Source organism: Miniopterus natalensis, chromosome 17, assembly GCF_054644295.1.
Source record: "Miniopterus natalensis isolate mMinNat1 chromosome 17, mMinNat1.hap1, whole genome shotgun sequence".
NCBI lineage: Eukaryota > Metazoa > Chordata > Mammalia > Chiroptera > Miniopteridae > Miniopterus > Miniopterus natalensis.
This window is the reverse complement of record NC_142097.1, coordinates 13,238,212-13,256,032: the sequence shown is the minus strand read 5'-3', so window position 1 is coordinate 13,256,032 and position 17,821 is coordinate 13,238,212. Positions and strand designations below refer to the sequence as shown.

Below are 17,821 nucleotides of genomic sequence, written 5' to 3'. Positions count from 1 at the left end.
TTTTAAAGTGTGTGCCATACCTTTGGCACTCTTTCCTTCAAATGGTGAAGCCTAATTACCCTCTTCTTAAATGTGGTCTATACTTAATGATTCGCTTCTAACAAACAGACTGTAGTACAGTGGTGACTTCAAGGCTAGGTCATAAAAATAACAACTTCCACCTTGATGACTCACTATTAGATTACTTACCCTAGGGGAAGCCAGCTACCATGTCATGAGGATGCTCAAGCAGCCCTTTGTAAAGGCCCACATAGTAAAAACAGGCCTCCTGCCAACAGAAAGCACCCACTTGGCAGTCATTTGCATGAGCCACCTTGGAAGTGGGTCCTCCTGAGGGACCACAGGCCAGAACTGCCCAGCCAAGTTACTCCTGAAATCCTGACTCACTGAAAATGTGAGAGATAATACTTACTGTTTTAATCCACTAATTTGGGGATGTGGGGGTAACTGGCTATGCAGCAATAGATAACTAACATAATATATCTAAGGCTTTATAATATACAATATAACTATTATCTATTGTTCTTTTTTGGAATTTTCTTGACAATTCTCATTTTCTTGCATAACCTTTAGTATCAGCTTGGTGCGCGCGCATGTATGTGTATACAAAGAAAGAGAAATTACATGCCACAAATTAGAGAAAAATCAACATCTTTTTCTTCCTACCCAAGAAAATGATTTCTTTTTCCATTTGTCCAAGTCTTCTTTTCTGTGCTTCATTAGTATTTTAAAGTTTTATTCTATAATTTCCATATTTATCATTGAGTCTTAACTAGTATTAGAATTTTTTCTATTTTAAATGGTATCTTTATCCATTTTACACTCTAATGGTGGTGGGTAATTTAAATACCACCTACTAATGATTTCTGCATATTATGTTTTCTATTCTAGCGCCTTACTAAGTTACCTCATTTTTGCAGTAGTTTCTCAGTTGATTTTCTTAGGTTTTCCATGTATACAATTATATCATCTGCAAAGAGCAATAATTCTTATACCTCAAAATTTTCTTTTATCTAATGTAGTCGCTGGGTCCCAGAATATAAATTCCATAAGTTCATAGATTTTTGTTACTTCTTATAGTGCTTTGTCTCTAGCACCTGAAACACTGCTCGGCACAAAGTATATGCTCATTAAATATGTGAAGTAATTAAATGAACTGTGTAGACTAGCAGCTCTAGTATAGTGCTTAGTAACAGTACTAATAGTGGGCACCCTTGTCGCCGTCTTCTTGACTTTAGTGGGAATGTCTCTATATTTCTCCATTAAGCTTTATGTTGGCTTTTGGGATAACTCAAATGCATTATTATCTCATGTTAAATAAGTATTCCCATTATATTGAGTGTTTTTATCTGAAATGGTTGTAGAATTTTAGCAAATATGCCAGTTTTATAAAGACAGTAAAATTATTTTTCAAAAACTCTTCACACATTTAAAAGGATTTAAATATTTTAATTCAACAAGTGAAATATAGAAAAGCAACAGCTATAAAACCATGGATATAGTAATTTAAACAATAACAGAAAAGTGCTTTAAGTTATACTATTTAAACATCACTATTTAAATTTCATTCATTACATTGGTATAATACCTCATCTCAGTATCTACAATTTTGACAAACGCTTGAAAAGTTTTCTGTTCAGAAACAGCTGCTGGTCTGACAGAGACACATTTGAAAATATTCTTTTTCTGGTCATAGTTTCCAACACACCTATGAACTCGGCCTCTAATCAGTCTTGGAAGTTCACGATCCTGTTTTTAAAAAGATAAATATCAATAAAGTCATTTATTATTTCATCTAAATTTCAACTTTTTGAAACTAATTATATGATCAACTAAATATGACTCACTCCAAAACGCTGCAACTCCCTTACCTGACTTAGGGCCCCACTCCTGATAAGACCATGGTAGCTAGGCATATATGAGTGCCCTGCTAGGGGAAAGACCCTCACCTGGATAGGGATTCTTACAAGCTAGCAAGCTGCTGCTCCTTAAAAGACTAATTTTCAATGTATTGGTACATAAATTATTCACTTCTGTAAGACTGCCAGAGTTCTACTTCCAGTAGATGGCAGAAAGGTAGTTCATATCAAATCTCCAACTAAGAACAACTGGAATAGCCAGATAAACACTTAAAAATTTCCTCATAGATTTCAGAGAGATACCAAGGCAGTGAGGAATTAGAGACCCCATCTGGGAAAGGGTAGGAGTCCAGAATAAGACCTGATATTTGGGGATGCTTTCCTCCTGGGGTATCTGTCAATTATAGTCAAGGCAGCTGAGAGTACAAGAAACTGAGCAGAGCTTTTGACAGGCTCATAGGGCTGGGAGAAAAAAAATATAATCAGAGGCCCCTAGAGAAAAGAGATTCTGGTGACCACTCCTATCCCCGCCCCAGGTTTAGGACACTAAGCCTGGAGTGGGGACCCAAAAGGGCTTTGCCTTAATGGAACTAGTAAACCAGAAAAAGATCAGCCCACATCAAATCCTCTTGATCATGAGTAAATTTAAACTATTCTGGGATTGCTTTCACTAAATGGTCGTAAAAAGCATTAACTATGAGGGATATATTGATTATTGCTAAAAGAACTATGTTAAAGTGAAGAATTTCTGTTCCTCAAAAGCCACCATTAAAACTCAAAGTGCAAATCAGGAAGTATGAGAAAATATTTGCAATATACATAATGGACAAAGAATGTGTACCCAAAATAGATTTTTAAAAACCCTCCTATGAATCAATAACAAAAAGACAAATAATTAGAAAAAAAGAACATGAGGCCTAAACAGACTTTACAAAAAAAGATACCTAAATGGCCAGTAAGTATATAAGGTGCTCAACTCTCATTAGTCACCAGGGAATTGTAGAGAAATAAGATAGCACTAAATACCCACTAGAAGAGCTAAAATAAAAAAGACTGACATACTAAGTGTTGATAAGGATGCAAAGAAACTACACTCACCTACACTGATTGTAAGTGTATAAACTGGTACAACCCTTTGGAAAATTCTTTAGCAATAACTACTTATTAGAACATACACATGCACTATGATGCAGCAAATTTACTCCTAGGTATATATCCAACAGAAATGCATGAATATGCACAAGACATATACAAAAATATTCACAGAGCATTACTCATAATAGCAAAAAATCTGTAAATAACCCAGGTGCCCACCAACAGTAGGATATAAAACTAGACTGTGGTATATACAGACAACAGAATACTGTACACAAAAATATAAACTATAGCTAAATGCAACAACAAAGATGAATCTTACATTGTGTTGTGTGAAAGAAATCAGACACAAAAGAAAACAAACCATATGATACTATTCACATAAAGTTTTAAAAGAGGCAGAATTAATTTATGATATTAGAAGACAGGACAGTGATTACTTTTAGGTAGGAGATAGGAGGTAGTGAATGGGAGAAGGCACAAGGATGCACAGAGTAACAGCAATGTTGTATTTCTTAACCTTGGTAATGTTCACTTTGTGATACTTCCAGAACTACTGAGTTGTGCAATTTGCTATATAAAGTTCTTTATTTTAAAAGTCGTAAGAGCCCTAGCTAGTTTTTCTCAGTGGTTAGAGCATCAGCCTGTGGACAGAAGGGTCCTGGGTTCGATCTGGCCAAGGGCACGTACCTTGGTTGAGGCTCAGTCCCCGGCCCTGTTCTGGGCCCGTGCAGGAGGCAACCAATCCATGTGTCTCTCTCACATCGATGTTTCTCTCCCTCTCTCTCTCTCTCCCTCCCTCCCTCCCTTCCACTCTCTCTGAAAAGCAATGGAAAAAATAGCCTCAGGTGAGGATTTTTTAAAAAAGTCATAAGACTAAAGAAAAATAAGCATTCAAGATATTTTAGAAATTAATAACTTGGATAATTACTATTTCTTGATCTACTGTGTGTCAGACACTGTACATTCATGTTTTATCATCTAATCTCCAAAACAACCTTTCAAAGTTAGAAATAGTCTCCCCATTTTACAGATAAAACAACTAAAACTCAGAAAGTTTAAGCAGCTTACTCAAGGTCATAAAGCTAGTAAATGATGGAATAAAAACTAGAATCCATGTCTGATTTCAGAATTATAGCCAATTTCAGAATGAATGCCAAACTCTTTTACAAAGTATCTAAGTCTTATAAAGTCTCCAGACTTCTTGTGATGTCCAGCCTCCTTTGTCACCCCAGCCTTCTTTATCACGAAGCGTCTTCCTTATACCCCACCTCACTCTGCCTTCCTGCAACTTCAGAAACATTACCCTTACCTCCATCACTTACTAACTTTACACTCTGGTAATTATAAACTACTTACAGTTTCCTATACAATCCAGGCTCTTTCTCAGCTTCCTGTCTTTGAATATGCTGCTCTCTCAATTTAGGGTGCATTCCTCCCTACCTCTTCCCCTCCTCCCCATACTTTGGTTTATTAGTCCTTAAATATCTAAAATAAGGTTACTACATTCTTCAAACTTTTCCCTGATCTTCCTATCTACTTCTATAGCCCTGCATATACCTCTGTCATACCACTTATCATACCACAATGTAACATTTATATAACTGTCTTTCTACCTGAGATTATAAACTCTTTGAGAGAGCCATTTACCACTTAAATTCCAATTTATATCCATTGCATCTAGCACAGCACCAGGCACATAGTAGGCTCTCCATACCAGTTGAACAAATAACTTTAATATCAGAATTAAAACCAAACAAAATGTTGAAGGTACTACTAAAGTGTTAACAGCATTTGTACTGCAATGAAATTACAATCTGCATTTGTATGATCTGTTGGCATAGACTTTGGAAAGAATACTTGGACAAATACTTACTATTTCATAAAATACACAAGGCAGAGTATTTTTCCCATCTCTTATAAGAAAATTCTTTGAATGATATGGTCCAGGTGTAACAGCTGAATCAAGAACACCTAAGTAACATTAAAGGGGGTGGGGGTGAGTGCTGGTAATATGCAAAGAAAATTTAACAAAGAGAAGTTGATTATTTAAATAACTATTCCCACACCAACTTCTCTCATAGTTTTATTTATACAATAATAAAGAAGACATTTAAAGAGGGAAAGATATTTCTGAAACTATTTTATACTAGGGGAAACAAAACTTCTGGCCTTCTCCAACTTAGTAACAGGTTATATGCCAAAGTTCATACAACTGACAATAGTTGGCCATCTGAATCACTTTCTTAGAATGTATTCTATAAAGTGGTTAATTCCCCAGACCAGTATACTAAATTATAATAATGAAATACACACATATAACTAATAAGCATCATGGTTTAATGAAAAAAATAAACATTGAATTAGAATCAAAAGGCATGTATGAGTCCCAGTTCTTCAACTTACTAAACTGAGCAAATTGCTTAACCTTTTTCAAATCTGTCTCATCTATAAAATGTAAATAATAATTCATGTTTATCTCAAGAAATTATCATCAAATAATAGCATTATTTATTCCTTTAATAACCACCTACTGAGTACTGATAGTGAAGATTTGTTATTTTGAAGTCAGTCTCCATTTCCCCTAATAATACCAAGATTTTCCTTTAGAAAACCTTTCCTAAGTGATTCTTAGCCATATAATTTGAATGAAATTTGTCCCCAACCCAGATGCAGGAGTGACTTGAGATTGACTTAAACCAATTAGTGTATCCCATTCCCCAGCTACAGAGTGCAGGCAGGGTTTAGGTGATGGACTTGTTACCAATCAGAAAATGATATACAAGGGGTCATTTGCTAGTCTCTGGAAAAGAGCAACCAGTAGAAACCATCAAAGAATGTGACACTGTGGTATACAAGTAGGTGGTATAGAGAACTTTGATAATCATCTTAATACCAAAAGGGAAGAGTCAGAAGCTACTAGACAGGCCATATTTGGAACTTTAGGATGAAGACAATATTGTAGCAGGACCGAAAATGGCTAAATCCCAAAAACATAATACTGGGTGAAAATGCAAGCTGTGTATTTTAAAACACAAAAGCAATTAAAAGGCCACATAAATTTATGAAATCAGACGTATATAGTAAAATTATAAAAACATGGACAGGAAAGATATCACAGTGATTATCTCTAGAGATGAAGAAAAATGGATGGGGGTTTCAAGTCTATAACATGGGCATGTGGATATTATATTCTCTATTTTTTCCTGTATGTTTAGAATATTTCATCAATTAAATTAAATTAAATATTTATTTTACTTTAACTATTGAAAGAAATATGTTCTGAATCTCTACTATTACTTATCTCTTCATCCTAAGTAAAATCAAATTCCAGAAATATTCTATAAAACTCTCCCCCTTTAAAATATTAATTTAGAAAACAGAATAATTGTAGGGTGCTCATATCAGTAAAGTGTTCTTTACAAATGTTCTTTCAGAGTATTTAAAATATGATTTAATTTATATACAAAATTACTACTGGATTTAGTCAAATATAGTAGAAAGAACACTAGATTGAGAATATCCATGTTTGCTGCTAATTAGCTTTGTGATTTTAGTCAAGACTATTTTAATTATTTGCCTCATTTCCTCACAAACCTCAAGGGTTGAGTAAGATTACCTGCAATAATCTTTTCAGTTTTATCATTACAATTCAGAATACTACTACCATAAATAACCAAATACATTTTAAGTCACACAAATCAATGACAGACCCAGGAACTGAAGAAAATCCTAATTATTTATAATCTCCTTTTGCAAATGTTATTTTTCTTAAAGATTTCCTAGGTATTCCTACTGACATTCAAAACTGTTATCTAGCCCAGCCAGTGTGACTCGGTAGTTGAACATCAACCCATGAACCAAGAGGTCACCAGTTCAATTCCCAGTCAAGACACATGCCCAGGGTTTTGGGCTTGATCCCCAGTATGAGCTGTGCAGGAGGCAGCCGATCGATGTTTCTGTATCTCTATCCCTCTCCCTTCCTCTCTCTCTAAAATCAATAAAAACATTTTTTTAAAAAACTATTACCTAAATAGTATTACTTAAGTATTTTTGAAGTATTATACTTACCCAATATTTCAAAAAGAAGTACAGTTTTGGGGGCATGTTCACGCCAATACTTCATGCTTTCAATAACTACAGATATAATTCTTAAAGAATTATTTTTTTCCTTAAACTTTAACTGATACAATGAGGCATCCTTCTGAAAAACACAAAATGACAGCATTAGAAAAACCTTTCATATTTTTCATCATACTCTTTCACTTTCTTTATAAAGATTCTAGGTCTTTATAATAGGCACATGTATAAAATATGTAAAATAACTATTGAAAATTTTAGTACAGTTATTCCCATAAATTAAAGGCATCATTAGCACTTTATAGGAGGAGAAACTAGGATACACTTAGAGACAATGAAGAAAAGAATTATTTATATGGGCATTCATTCATTCAATCATTCGTCAAATTTTTTTTAAGATATCATGTGCCAACCCTGTAATAAATACAAGTGAAGAGAACACAATTCCTTTCCTTAATGTGCTCATACTATAGGAGGGGAGTCAGACACATTCATTCATTCCCAAAGTACTTATTGGTACCTACTCTGTGCCAAACATAGCAAATGAGAGAACAATAATGAACAAAACAGACAAGATCTACCCTCATACATTTTGCCATCCAGTGGGGGATTCAGAAAACAATAACTATATAATAGAATGTAGGGAATTGATATATCTTATACATTTGAAATCAGGGTAAAAGGATAGAGAGACGTAATTATTTTAAACAGGTTGTTGAGTGAGGACTGTGGGAACAGAAAGCGTAAAGACCCTGAGATGGGAATGTATTTGGCATTTTTAAAGATCAACTAAGAACACAATGTGTTAAGATACTAATTTTCCGGGGATGATGATGGTACTTTCCTTTGTGAGGGCAGGGCATATCGAAGAACACTGGATGGGACATTGCTTTCCAACTATAATTACCTTTCCTCCCTCTCCTCCTCCTAATCAAGGTCTGACTGCCTCCCAGTGAGGACTATGGCCATAATGAGCCTCTGTTATTAAGGTGACTATGTCACATCATTCTTATGTACAAGGAACATAAGGTTGAGAACCACTGTGAAACATGCTATTTTAGTCAGATTACCAGGAAAGAAAGAAAAAAAAGAATTACCTCAGATGGCTTACTGAAAAGACTGCTTACAGACATTTGGGCAGAACAAACCTAAGGCACTTAAGTACTCAAAAACTAACAATACAAAACTTCTATCACTCCTAAGCTTAAAGGACAAGGGGAGGAAATAAACTACCAAACTTGTGAAAGCTAGACTCATGGAGGGGCTATATGACACAGGGACACAACTACTGCCTGTGACACTACATTTAAGCAGGGAGGACAAAGGAAAACCCATCCTCTCTCCCCACCCTTTGATGTCCTGCCAGTGACTCCTACTGGCTGACCCCTAACAGAAGTCAGCTAAGGGATCCCAGGATGATGCACTATGTAGTACAATCCAGCTTTCCAAAGCACAGAAAAGGGCACAGAGTAAACAATCTACTGGCCAGGGTCAAGGGAGGGAAGATAGCAAAACAGTACACATAATATATAAAAGACATTTACAAAGAACAATAACAGTGAGGAGTGGAGACAGGAAGTAAGGCTGAAGGAAGTACAGATATAGGAAAGAATATAAGCCAAAGTAGAGTCATATTAGAGTGCATATCATATTTAGAGAATTGTAAATAGCCTAAAAATGGCAAGTGCATTGGAGAATTAGTGGAACATGGAACATGAGGCTGGAAAGGTAAAATAAAACCAGATTATAGTAAAATAAGACCAGATTATACAGCAAAGGTCAGCAAACCTTTGTGGTCCATACCTAACTTGCTGTCTGTTTCTGTACACTTTTCTTGGAACATGCCACACTCATCCATTTATGTACTGTCTATGACTGCTTTTAAGCTACATGGCAGAATTAAGTGGTATAGTTGAGTTGTTGCAAGGGAGACAATATGGCCCATAAAGCCAAAAATACTTACTATCTGGCCCTTTACAGAAAAAGTTTGCTGACTCTTGTTACAAAAAACTTAGATTGACATATGAAGAGCTTGGAGAATTTCTGCAAGTAATGGATAAACTGTCATCATCTTAATTATTAGTAAACAGTGAAATTCAGAACCCACTCTAAAATAACTATGAAAGAGAGCAGCTATTCACAACCTGTAAGGAAATATCTTGGAAACTAATATTCACTCACTCCAATGGACCTGGGTATTTATAGTAATCAAGTAATGGTATGTCATGGGATTGATTTCAAATGTTCTTATCTCTGTAATTTTCTGAATACTTATTTATCTCATTTTTACATGTAAATACAAAACATAAATAATTCATATTAAAAGTTTACCTTGAGAGTGTTGTCTTCTGGAATATCATCTAACATTTTTTTCTTAAATTGATTTTGTTCGCTATTGGGCTTAAATGCCTGTGATGCACTGTTTTTGTCTAGGCCTCTCATTGTGGAACCAGGTATTTTTGACCAATGTGTTTCTCTGAGGACTTCACTTTCTCTTTGGTGAGATAAGTTAGGAGGTTGACATATTCTTAATTGTTTCTGTTGTTGCACTCCGAAACTCACTGGACAAGAATTTATTCCATCATTTGCCTCTAGGTTTGTTCTTTTGCATTGAGGCCTAAAATCATTTCTATCCCAAGTTCTGAAGCTGGTATTTTTGTTGCCATCTCTGTAGCTGTAATAGTTTTTAAAAAAATTAGTGTTAGTTTTTGTATCCATATAGTTTTTCTTAATTAAAAAAATTATTAAAATTTGCATTTATATGGCAATTTGTGGTTTATAAACTACTTTGTAACTACTGACTAGTTAGAAATTCTACAGCATCACAACAACTATATAATGTATTATACCTCTCTTTTCAGGTGAGAAAACTGAGACTTAGGGAGGAAGTAACTTGTCCAAAGTCAAAAAGAAAATTACCGACAATACAGAACCCAGAGAACCCTAGTCTCCCAACTCAGAGTCCAGTGCTATAAAGTATATTTTTAAACTATACAAGCCTTCACATAACAGTGGTTGTCCATGAGTGGTAAGATTTTGAGAACTTCTGCTTACTTCTTTATATATTCTTTTAAATTTTTCTACAAAGTAAAATTTTAAGAAGTTAAACTAATGGCTTATCAGTGATTTTAAATCACAAGAATAAATTTAGGCAAATTAGCTAATTTGATTAGAAATTTTGTACTTTCACTACAAAGCTTAAAAGCCCTACTTATGAATCTGTTGCAGCATTTTACTAGCTAATTAAACTGAGTTGTATCAGTTGATTGGAACATAATATTAATGAGGCCAAAATAAAAAATATAATTTCTGAGCTGGCTAGTTAAGAGTATTACAGAGACAAACTGGTATAAGTCACAAATTCTTATTTCTGAATAATTTTCCTGAAAATTTCACAAGAGGGCAAATAATACACAACCCATTTTGTTAGGGAAAATAATTCAAAAAAAAAAAAAGGTGTAGGTTCCCTAGTGACCAGACAAGTACAAACTGTATGGGGCCTGAAGCTTGTATGATTTGAGAAGCCTTCTTAAGTAAATTAGGTACAAAATTAGGTATGAAAATAATGAGAAAATAAAAAATAATTTCAAAATTTTAAAAGTTGATAAAAACCACAAACATCACAATATTCAGGAAAAATATTATTAGTATTATTGTTAATTAACTACCCGATACACCTCTATGAGACATTTTTCATACGTTGATCGCCTCTTCATATACCAGCAATTTTATTTTCAAGAGAAAGAATAGAAAGAATTTTGTCTTCCCACTCTCATGGCTGTGGAAATTACTTTTATTATTCATAGTTTAGAAAAGTTTCTTTCAGCTTCACAACTCCTTACTGGTAACAGTACATCTGCAACTTCCTCCAACATTTTTGCTCAGGAGGTGCTCCTAGCCTAGACAAGTCCTGGGAGAGCATGCCCACACAATGCTACTTCTGCAGCCAATCTGGCTCAGCCAGGACCTCAATATCCCAACTAGACCATGAAGTCTAAGTTGAAGTGGCTTCTGAGCAGGGAAGGGAGCAGTGTCCCACACAGATCCTTCTCTTTGAGGACAAAGATAGGGTCCAGATGGTCAATGAGATCCTCCAAAACAGGCAGTTGTTGGGGATAGGTGGATGTGAAGGTAAAGCCTAGATTCTGAATCTAAGCATAGAACTAGTTAAAAGATCTTCAACAGATTATGAACTGCCTTCTTGGGTTTTCAAATGTTTTCTGTTGCTGAATTTTCTGTTAATTTTCCAACAGTCTGACAGATTATCTATTATTTCAAACTGTAATATCTAATATTGGGTGGCTGTCCAGATTATAATCTGTTACTTAATTCTCTAATGCCTGTCAGAACAGACTTTCTCCTAGCACCTTCAGCTGGAACTATGCCTCCAAAAACCATCTCAAAACCAACAATAGGCCTAGTTTCAAGCCCTGGTCCTGAAAAAAATAACTGACTGGTCCTGAGGAAATTTGCATGAGTAATAAAACTGAAATTCATTTTTTAAAAATAAAATTTTTTTTGATGTATTTATTAACCACTTAGTTAAAAGTTTCCCCTTTAAAAAAAATATGGTATCTTTAATAAAGTCAGGGTAATATTAACTTCGCAGGGTTTTTGTAAGGATTATTAAAATAACATATCGAAGCATTCAAAAATTACTAATATATGATACATATTTGGTATTGTTTTTCCAATACTTTGTTCCCCAATTATTTCCTTCAGTAGTTGCCACTTACCCAATACTAAAATCCAACCTAAAAAATAACCCATGCTCCTTTTTCTATCTATTCCTTTTTTTCATAATATTTAGGCATTAAACTTAGATCCTTACGGCAATGGCCCGGAAGTACCCTCACCATCTTCCCTAATGGTCATGGTCCTCTTCATTTCTTGAGCTCTTACCATTGCAGATGCAGATGTATTTCACTCTCCATCTATCTTTCTTATTTCATTCTATTTACCTTGGAGCAAATTATCTTACGAGGTAGGGTAAGATTGGGCATTCTATTTGGCTCTCAATTTCTCAATATATCCAACATTAAGATACAGTTATTCTTGACTCTTTGCCTATTGTCAATTAGGTCACTAATAACCCATAGCAAAATCATAAATTCATAGTGATAAATATTGGCAGAAATTTCATTATAACATGAAGAATTTTTTGGAAACATAATCACCGCTAAATTTACCTAAAGTTCTCTTGACTTCTTTTATAAAATGTAGCTAATATTGCTATAGTTATTATTAAGTACAGAAATTTCCTAAATGTAATTCTGTTTAAGAAAGAAGGAAAAGATGACAGAGAAGACAAGGGAAGAGAGGAAAAGAAGGTAAAGAGAAGAAGGAATAGAAAAAGAAAGAAATCTTAAGAAGACTCACCTCCAACCGCTCTTGCTCCTTTCAGTGTTTGATTGAATAGGCTTAGAAACAGAATCTTGACTTCTCAAGGGATGAGAAGCTGAATGTGATGTTTGCCTTTCAAGGAAACATATCTTATTAAAGGTTAATAGTCTGTTTCCAAATTCAGAAAAGTAAAATATACATAGAAGAATAACATCAATCAGTAACAGACACACATTCATTGGTATATGTTTTTACATACCCTGTGCTCACTGTTTTCCTTAAAGAAGGCAACTCTGGATTCACTGCTTCCCAGGCCCAATCTCAAAAGATATAACAGAGAAAAAAGTAAAACAGGTAGCACTTAAAAAATAATTATTATTTCATACTTACTTAATTTGATGGTTTAAAGCTTGAAGAACTTAAAGATATGGACTTGTTTTTCAACAGCACTTTGTTGTGTACTCTCACACAGCCTGCCTTTTCATTTTTATAGATATCTTTCTTCCCCATTGTGTTTTAAGCAAAGGTAATAGTTTTATCTGTATCTTTTCCACAATCAATCCTAGTACAGTACCTTGTGCTCTGTAACACGAATTCAATGTAATCAATGTTTCTTAAACTTTCTGATTACAACCCACAGCAAGAAATATATCATAACCCAGAACACATATATGTGTGGTGTGCATGTGTGTGGGGGGTGGGAAGAACATAAAATTTCACCATCAATGTTTATTCTTACTATGTATGATACACTCTGATATTGTCTAGTCTACTATACTCTCTTCTATTTTTTTTTTTAAAAGATGGGTTGTTTCCCAACCTATCTTTCAAAATTTCAAAACCACTGATCTAGTCCTATCTCTTATTCAATATAAGAATGTTATTATATCTCTGACAGACAGTTATCCTGGTCAGAGCCTGTACAGTTCAGTATTTTAGAAGGATGCAAATTTTCCTATGGAGCAGCACAAATTGTTATTTTTCAAGGTCAACATTATGCTACTTATAAGAATACTTTAACTGGTGGAGAATTTTTTAAATGGCAGAGGATGACCAGACAAATACCCATTTATGCATATTCATGTGAATTTTTTATCCCCCAAATGGGAATAATATAAAATACTTACTTCAAATTTCTCAAATGTGAAAGAAAACAAAATAATTATAAATTTCGAAGTAGATTAAGGTCTATGGATGAACACTGGATAAAATTAACAATACAAGTATTGAGAGAAAAAGAGAGTGATTGATTTTAAAATTCTAGTTGCATAAGATCCTACTAAAGATTTTTTAAGTGTGCCCAGAAAAATGTAAATGTATATAACCGGCATGTACCAAGAATATTTCACAATGTCTTCCTGTCCATGCCTTCTTCTAAAGATAAGTAAAAAGTGAGTAAGTTTTAAGATCTCCCAGGACCCACCACCACAGCTAATTGTTTCAGAGATGAGGTCTAAACATAAAGCTAAGCCAATGTTTTAGTAACTGCACTTAAGAAGATGAGCTGAACAAAACCTCTCTGTCTCTAGAATTTAAATCAAGAGATACAGAGGGCTGTCAATATGAGCTCTGAGAACTAGAACTAAAAGGTTGTGTTAACTCTCAGCAAGGGCAATTTAGTTCATGTGCTAGTTGAAACTGTAAGGAAGCCAAATGGGTGAGAGAGTACAGAGTCAACAAATAAAGAAAGGCAACAAATGCTATAAGAGGGGAAAAAAACTAAGGCCACGAGCTAGAAGTCCCTGGTCTTCTACCCTTCCTAAGGTCTATTTTTTCCCATTTTTCCTGTGTTCCCATGCCCACTTATTCCTGAGGCAACTTGAGTTTCTTCATTCTTTAGCACCAAATCTTTAAGTCACAATATCCATATGTATCTTGAAAAAGAAAATTCTTTATAATGTAGGCTACTACTTCATTAAAACAAAGCTTTCAGATTTAAGATACTCTATTTAAAATGCTAAGCCACCCTTGTAAACAAGGAAACTCAAACTGCTGTACTGGAATGTTCAGAAAGAGCCAAGTAATCCCTATATTTGGATAATGGAAAAAAGGAAAACATAAGCTTTCTATTTCCATTGTAATAAAATAGAAATGATAATTTTCTTTAGTCGTAGTTCTTATTTTCTAAAAGTTCACAACTTATTTTCTTACCTGTTGGTAGAGGAGGGAAATCATAACTGTCAGAAGTAGTACTGATACCTGGATCATTTTTAAGTGGATTGGAAGTTAATGGCTGTCTAATCCTCTTTTTCTGATTGAACAATGGTACAGGCAAACAGCCTAAATTGAATGTTTCAATAAACAGAATATAAGAGAAAAATAGTTAGATCTAGTTAAAGAATAATTTGTCTACTTCTATATGTTAATTTTATATTATAAATATATTTCTAAACCTTTGGATTGGTTCTTACGTTCTTTTTAAGATCCTAAATAGCCTTTGTTTCTCTAAAAACTCCTTTCTTTCTTTTTAATGTTATTTTTCAATTACAGCTTACATTCAATACTATTTTATATTAGTTTCAGGTGTTGGTGTACAGCATAGTGGTTAAGCAATCATATACTTTACACAGTGATCCCCCTGATATTTCAAGTACCCACCTGGCACCATACATAGTTATTAAAATATTATTGACTATACTCTCTATGCTGTACTTTACATCCCTGCAACTATTTTGTAACTACCAACTACCTTTTTACCTGGTCCCCCTCAAACCGCCTTCCCTCTGGCAACCATCATTCTGTTCTCTGTACCTATGAGTCCGTTTCTATTTTGTAAAAACTCCTTTCTTGTTCTATGTTAACACTGCCTTCATTCCTCTTGTTTGGATTAATTCCCATCTCCTCCCTCATTCCCCAACCCTTTCCAAATCTACTTTTTGTTTTCCTCATTTCCCACCTATACTTGCTTGCCTATTACCATGTCAACTGGAAGGGAACCTTCAAGTACAGAAGAGGTGAGGGAGAACCAGACATTGACCCATGTTTTCCAAAACCCTAACCACTCTTTGGACACATAACCTTTAGGGCCATGGTTCTCAAACTTTAGTTTGACTAAGATTTCACTGGAATTGTGCTTAACATGCCAGTTCCTAGACCCTACTCTCATAGGTTTTATTTAAATAAATTTGGTTTGGAAGTCAAAACTCTGAAATTTTAACAAGCACTGCAGGTATCTGTAACACTTATTTTCTGTGGATCATTTTGACAACATCCAATCCAAATGAGAAAAAACAAAACAAAAAACTAAACCCATACCCTCCAGATAAAAGACCTGGGATCTCAAGTGAAGCCAAAAGTCACAATTTATAAACAGTAAAACCAGAAGGGATCTCAGAGGGAAAGAGGTTCTAAAAGCTTGCACACTGTCACATAAGAACCTAGATAGGACCCAAGTTTCCTAAATCTCAGTTTAAATATCTTGCCACTATACCATACTCTAGCTGGTCCATCAAAACATGTACTATAGGAGAACGCAGACTCTGTGATAACTGTCTGATGAAATGATGTGGGCTCCGGAGTCAGGCTTCCTCGGTTTGGATTACAACTTCAAAGTAGGGTTGAATCACACACAACTTCGAAGTATAAACTTGGGCAATTTCCTTTAAACTCACTGTGCCAATATGACATATACTGAGAGGGAGGATAATACAGTGATCAAGAGTACGAACTCCAGAGCCAGATTCCTAGGTTCAAATCCTGGTTCTGCCGCTTCCTACGTGGCTTATTTAACAGCCTCTTTGTGCTTTAGTTTCTCACCTGGAAAACAAGGGTGATAATAATAATGCCTATCTCAAAGGGTTGGTGGAAGGATTACATATATTACTACATGCAATTTAATGTCTAGAGTACAGTACATTCACAATAAATAATAGCCACTATTATCTTCGTTGTCCATTATCACCATGCCCTCTAAATAATAAATAGGGAAGCAGAAATGGTAGGGGAAGCTCTTAGGGAGACAGAAGTGCTTCTGGGAATACTTTAAATAACTCACAAATACAAATAAAAAATAAATCAATTTCTTCATTTTCAGCCTAAAAGCACAGACCTCAAGCACACAAAATTTTTAAGAAGAACCCTCATAGATCTAGGGAAGTTTGATCTTACTCCCACTTCTGCCACTAAATGTTTTGCCTTAAATTATTTTATTTCCTTGGACTTAAATAGTAAAGAGGCTAGACGACATGTTCAATCTTTTACAAAATGCTCCATCTATAAACCCACACAAGTTTTACATGGCATATACAAAATATAGACGATTTTAAAATAAAAGTTGTTCAATACCTGCTGTACTTCTAGCAGAATTTTCATTTAGGTTTCTCTTCATTTCCTTCAATATCAAAGTCTACAACGTTCTCTTTGGCACTGCAAATTCACATGAGGTTATTTGACTAAACCTTCCAAGAAAGAAATTTGTAACTAGTATCAACAACAAAATCAAATTCTTAGCCTAGTAATTACTGAAATTAAGGTTTAAAACTATAGCTCCAAACCTGATCACCTTAACACTTTACAGAGCCTTTTGTTTCTGAGTAAGAACTAACAGCACAAACCATTTCTTCCAGCTCTGTTTGAAATAAGTGAAGACTAGCGTGGCCATAACCTTGCTTCCTAAACATGCGGGAACTCCACACGGTCTATGTAATTTATTTTGGAACTAATGACCCACAACAAGAATAACTGAACCAGATCTGACAAGAGAGATGGACTATAACGCTGGCTTATATGCCTATAAGACCAGGGAGGAAACGTGTACCACGGAAGCAGCCCTGTGGGCACACGCGGTCTCGCTTCACAACACGGTGCTCATCAGATCGTCTGTTTCGGCCATTAGTCTGAGATCTCTGGATGGCACCCAAGACTACAGCTTCACCTAATATCCAGAATAACCGAAATGATGTTTCCACTCAGTTTCTATAACTTCAGCAAGTGGAACAAGTTTTTTTTGTTTTTTTTCTTTTACAACAGAATTTCTGTGGCGATTTCTTTCCACGTTTAGCCTCCTAGTATATTTATTTTTTGTTGTTATTTTGGGGTGGGGTAAGGTTTTTATTTTTGTTAATTCTCACCCAAGGATATATTTTTTTCCCATTGATTTTTAGAGAGAGTGGGAGGGAGGAGAGGAGAGAGAGGAATGTCGCTGTGAGAGAGACACATCCATTGGTTGCCTCCCGCACGCCGCCCGGGGCGGGATCGAGTCTGCAGCCCAGGTACCTGCCGTTGACCTGCAACGGGACCTGCGCCGCTGCGGTGGGCGCGCTGAGGCCCCACCACTGAGCCACACCGGCAGGGCTCCTCCTAATGCATTTCGATCCCAGCTGAATGCCACAAACTTACTATCGAGCGAAAACGCAAAATACAAGCCTGAATCATTTCTGCCCCCAAGTTCACTACCCAACGACGCAGACGGACAGGGACACAACCAAGGAAGGGTGCAAATCGTA

At 35.3% G+C, this 17,821-nt stretch overlaps 1 protein-coding gene across 2 annotated transcripts; it reads right to left on the bottom strand.

Annotated features, from left to right (window-relative positions):
- Positions 1-1,524: 1,524 nt before the first annotated feature.
- On the bottom strand, positions 1,525-16,704 carry SPATA22 (spermatogenesis associated 22). 2 transcript variants are annotated; one of them, XM_016200900.2, is made up of 8 exons: positions 16,662-16,704; positions 14,529-14,657; positions 12,637-12,697; positions 12,414-12,509; positions 9,366-9,708; positions 7,026-7,155; positions 4,831-4,928; positions 1,525-1,749 (listed from the first exon to the last, which is right to left on the bottom strand). In XM_016200900.2, the coding sequence occupies exons 1-8, from the start codon at positions 16,702-16,704 to the stop codon at positions 1,558-1,560; spliced, it is 1,092 nt and encodes a 363-aa protein (XP_016056386.2). In that variant the 3' UTR covers positions 1,525-1,557. The 2 variants fall into 2 exon arrangements, with proteins under 2 accessions (XP_016056386.2, XP_087682668.1); XM_087826542.1 differs by lacking the exon at positions 1,525-1,749 and having other exon boundaries at positions 4,765-4,928.
- Between the last annotated feature and the right edge of the window lie 1,117 nt (positions 16,705-17,821).

Coding starts and splice junctions, on each gene's coding strand:
- SPATA22 (XM_016200900.2), bottom strand. CDS start 16,704: ATGAAGAGAAACCTAAATGAAAATTCTGCTAGAAGTACAGCAG. Junction 12,698..14,528: donor TTTCCCTCCTCTACCAACAG/GTAAGAAAATAA, acceptor ATATCTTTTGAG/ATTGGGCCTGGGAAGCAGTG. Junction 4,929..7,025: donor ACTTCTTTTTGAAATATTGG/GTAAGTATAATA, acceptor AATGTTACTTAG/GTGTTCTTGATTCAGCTGTT.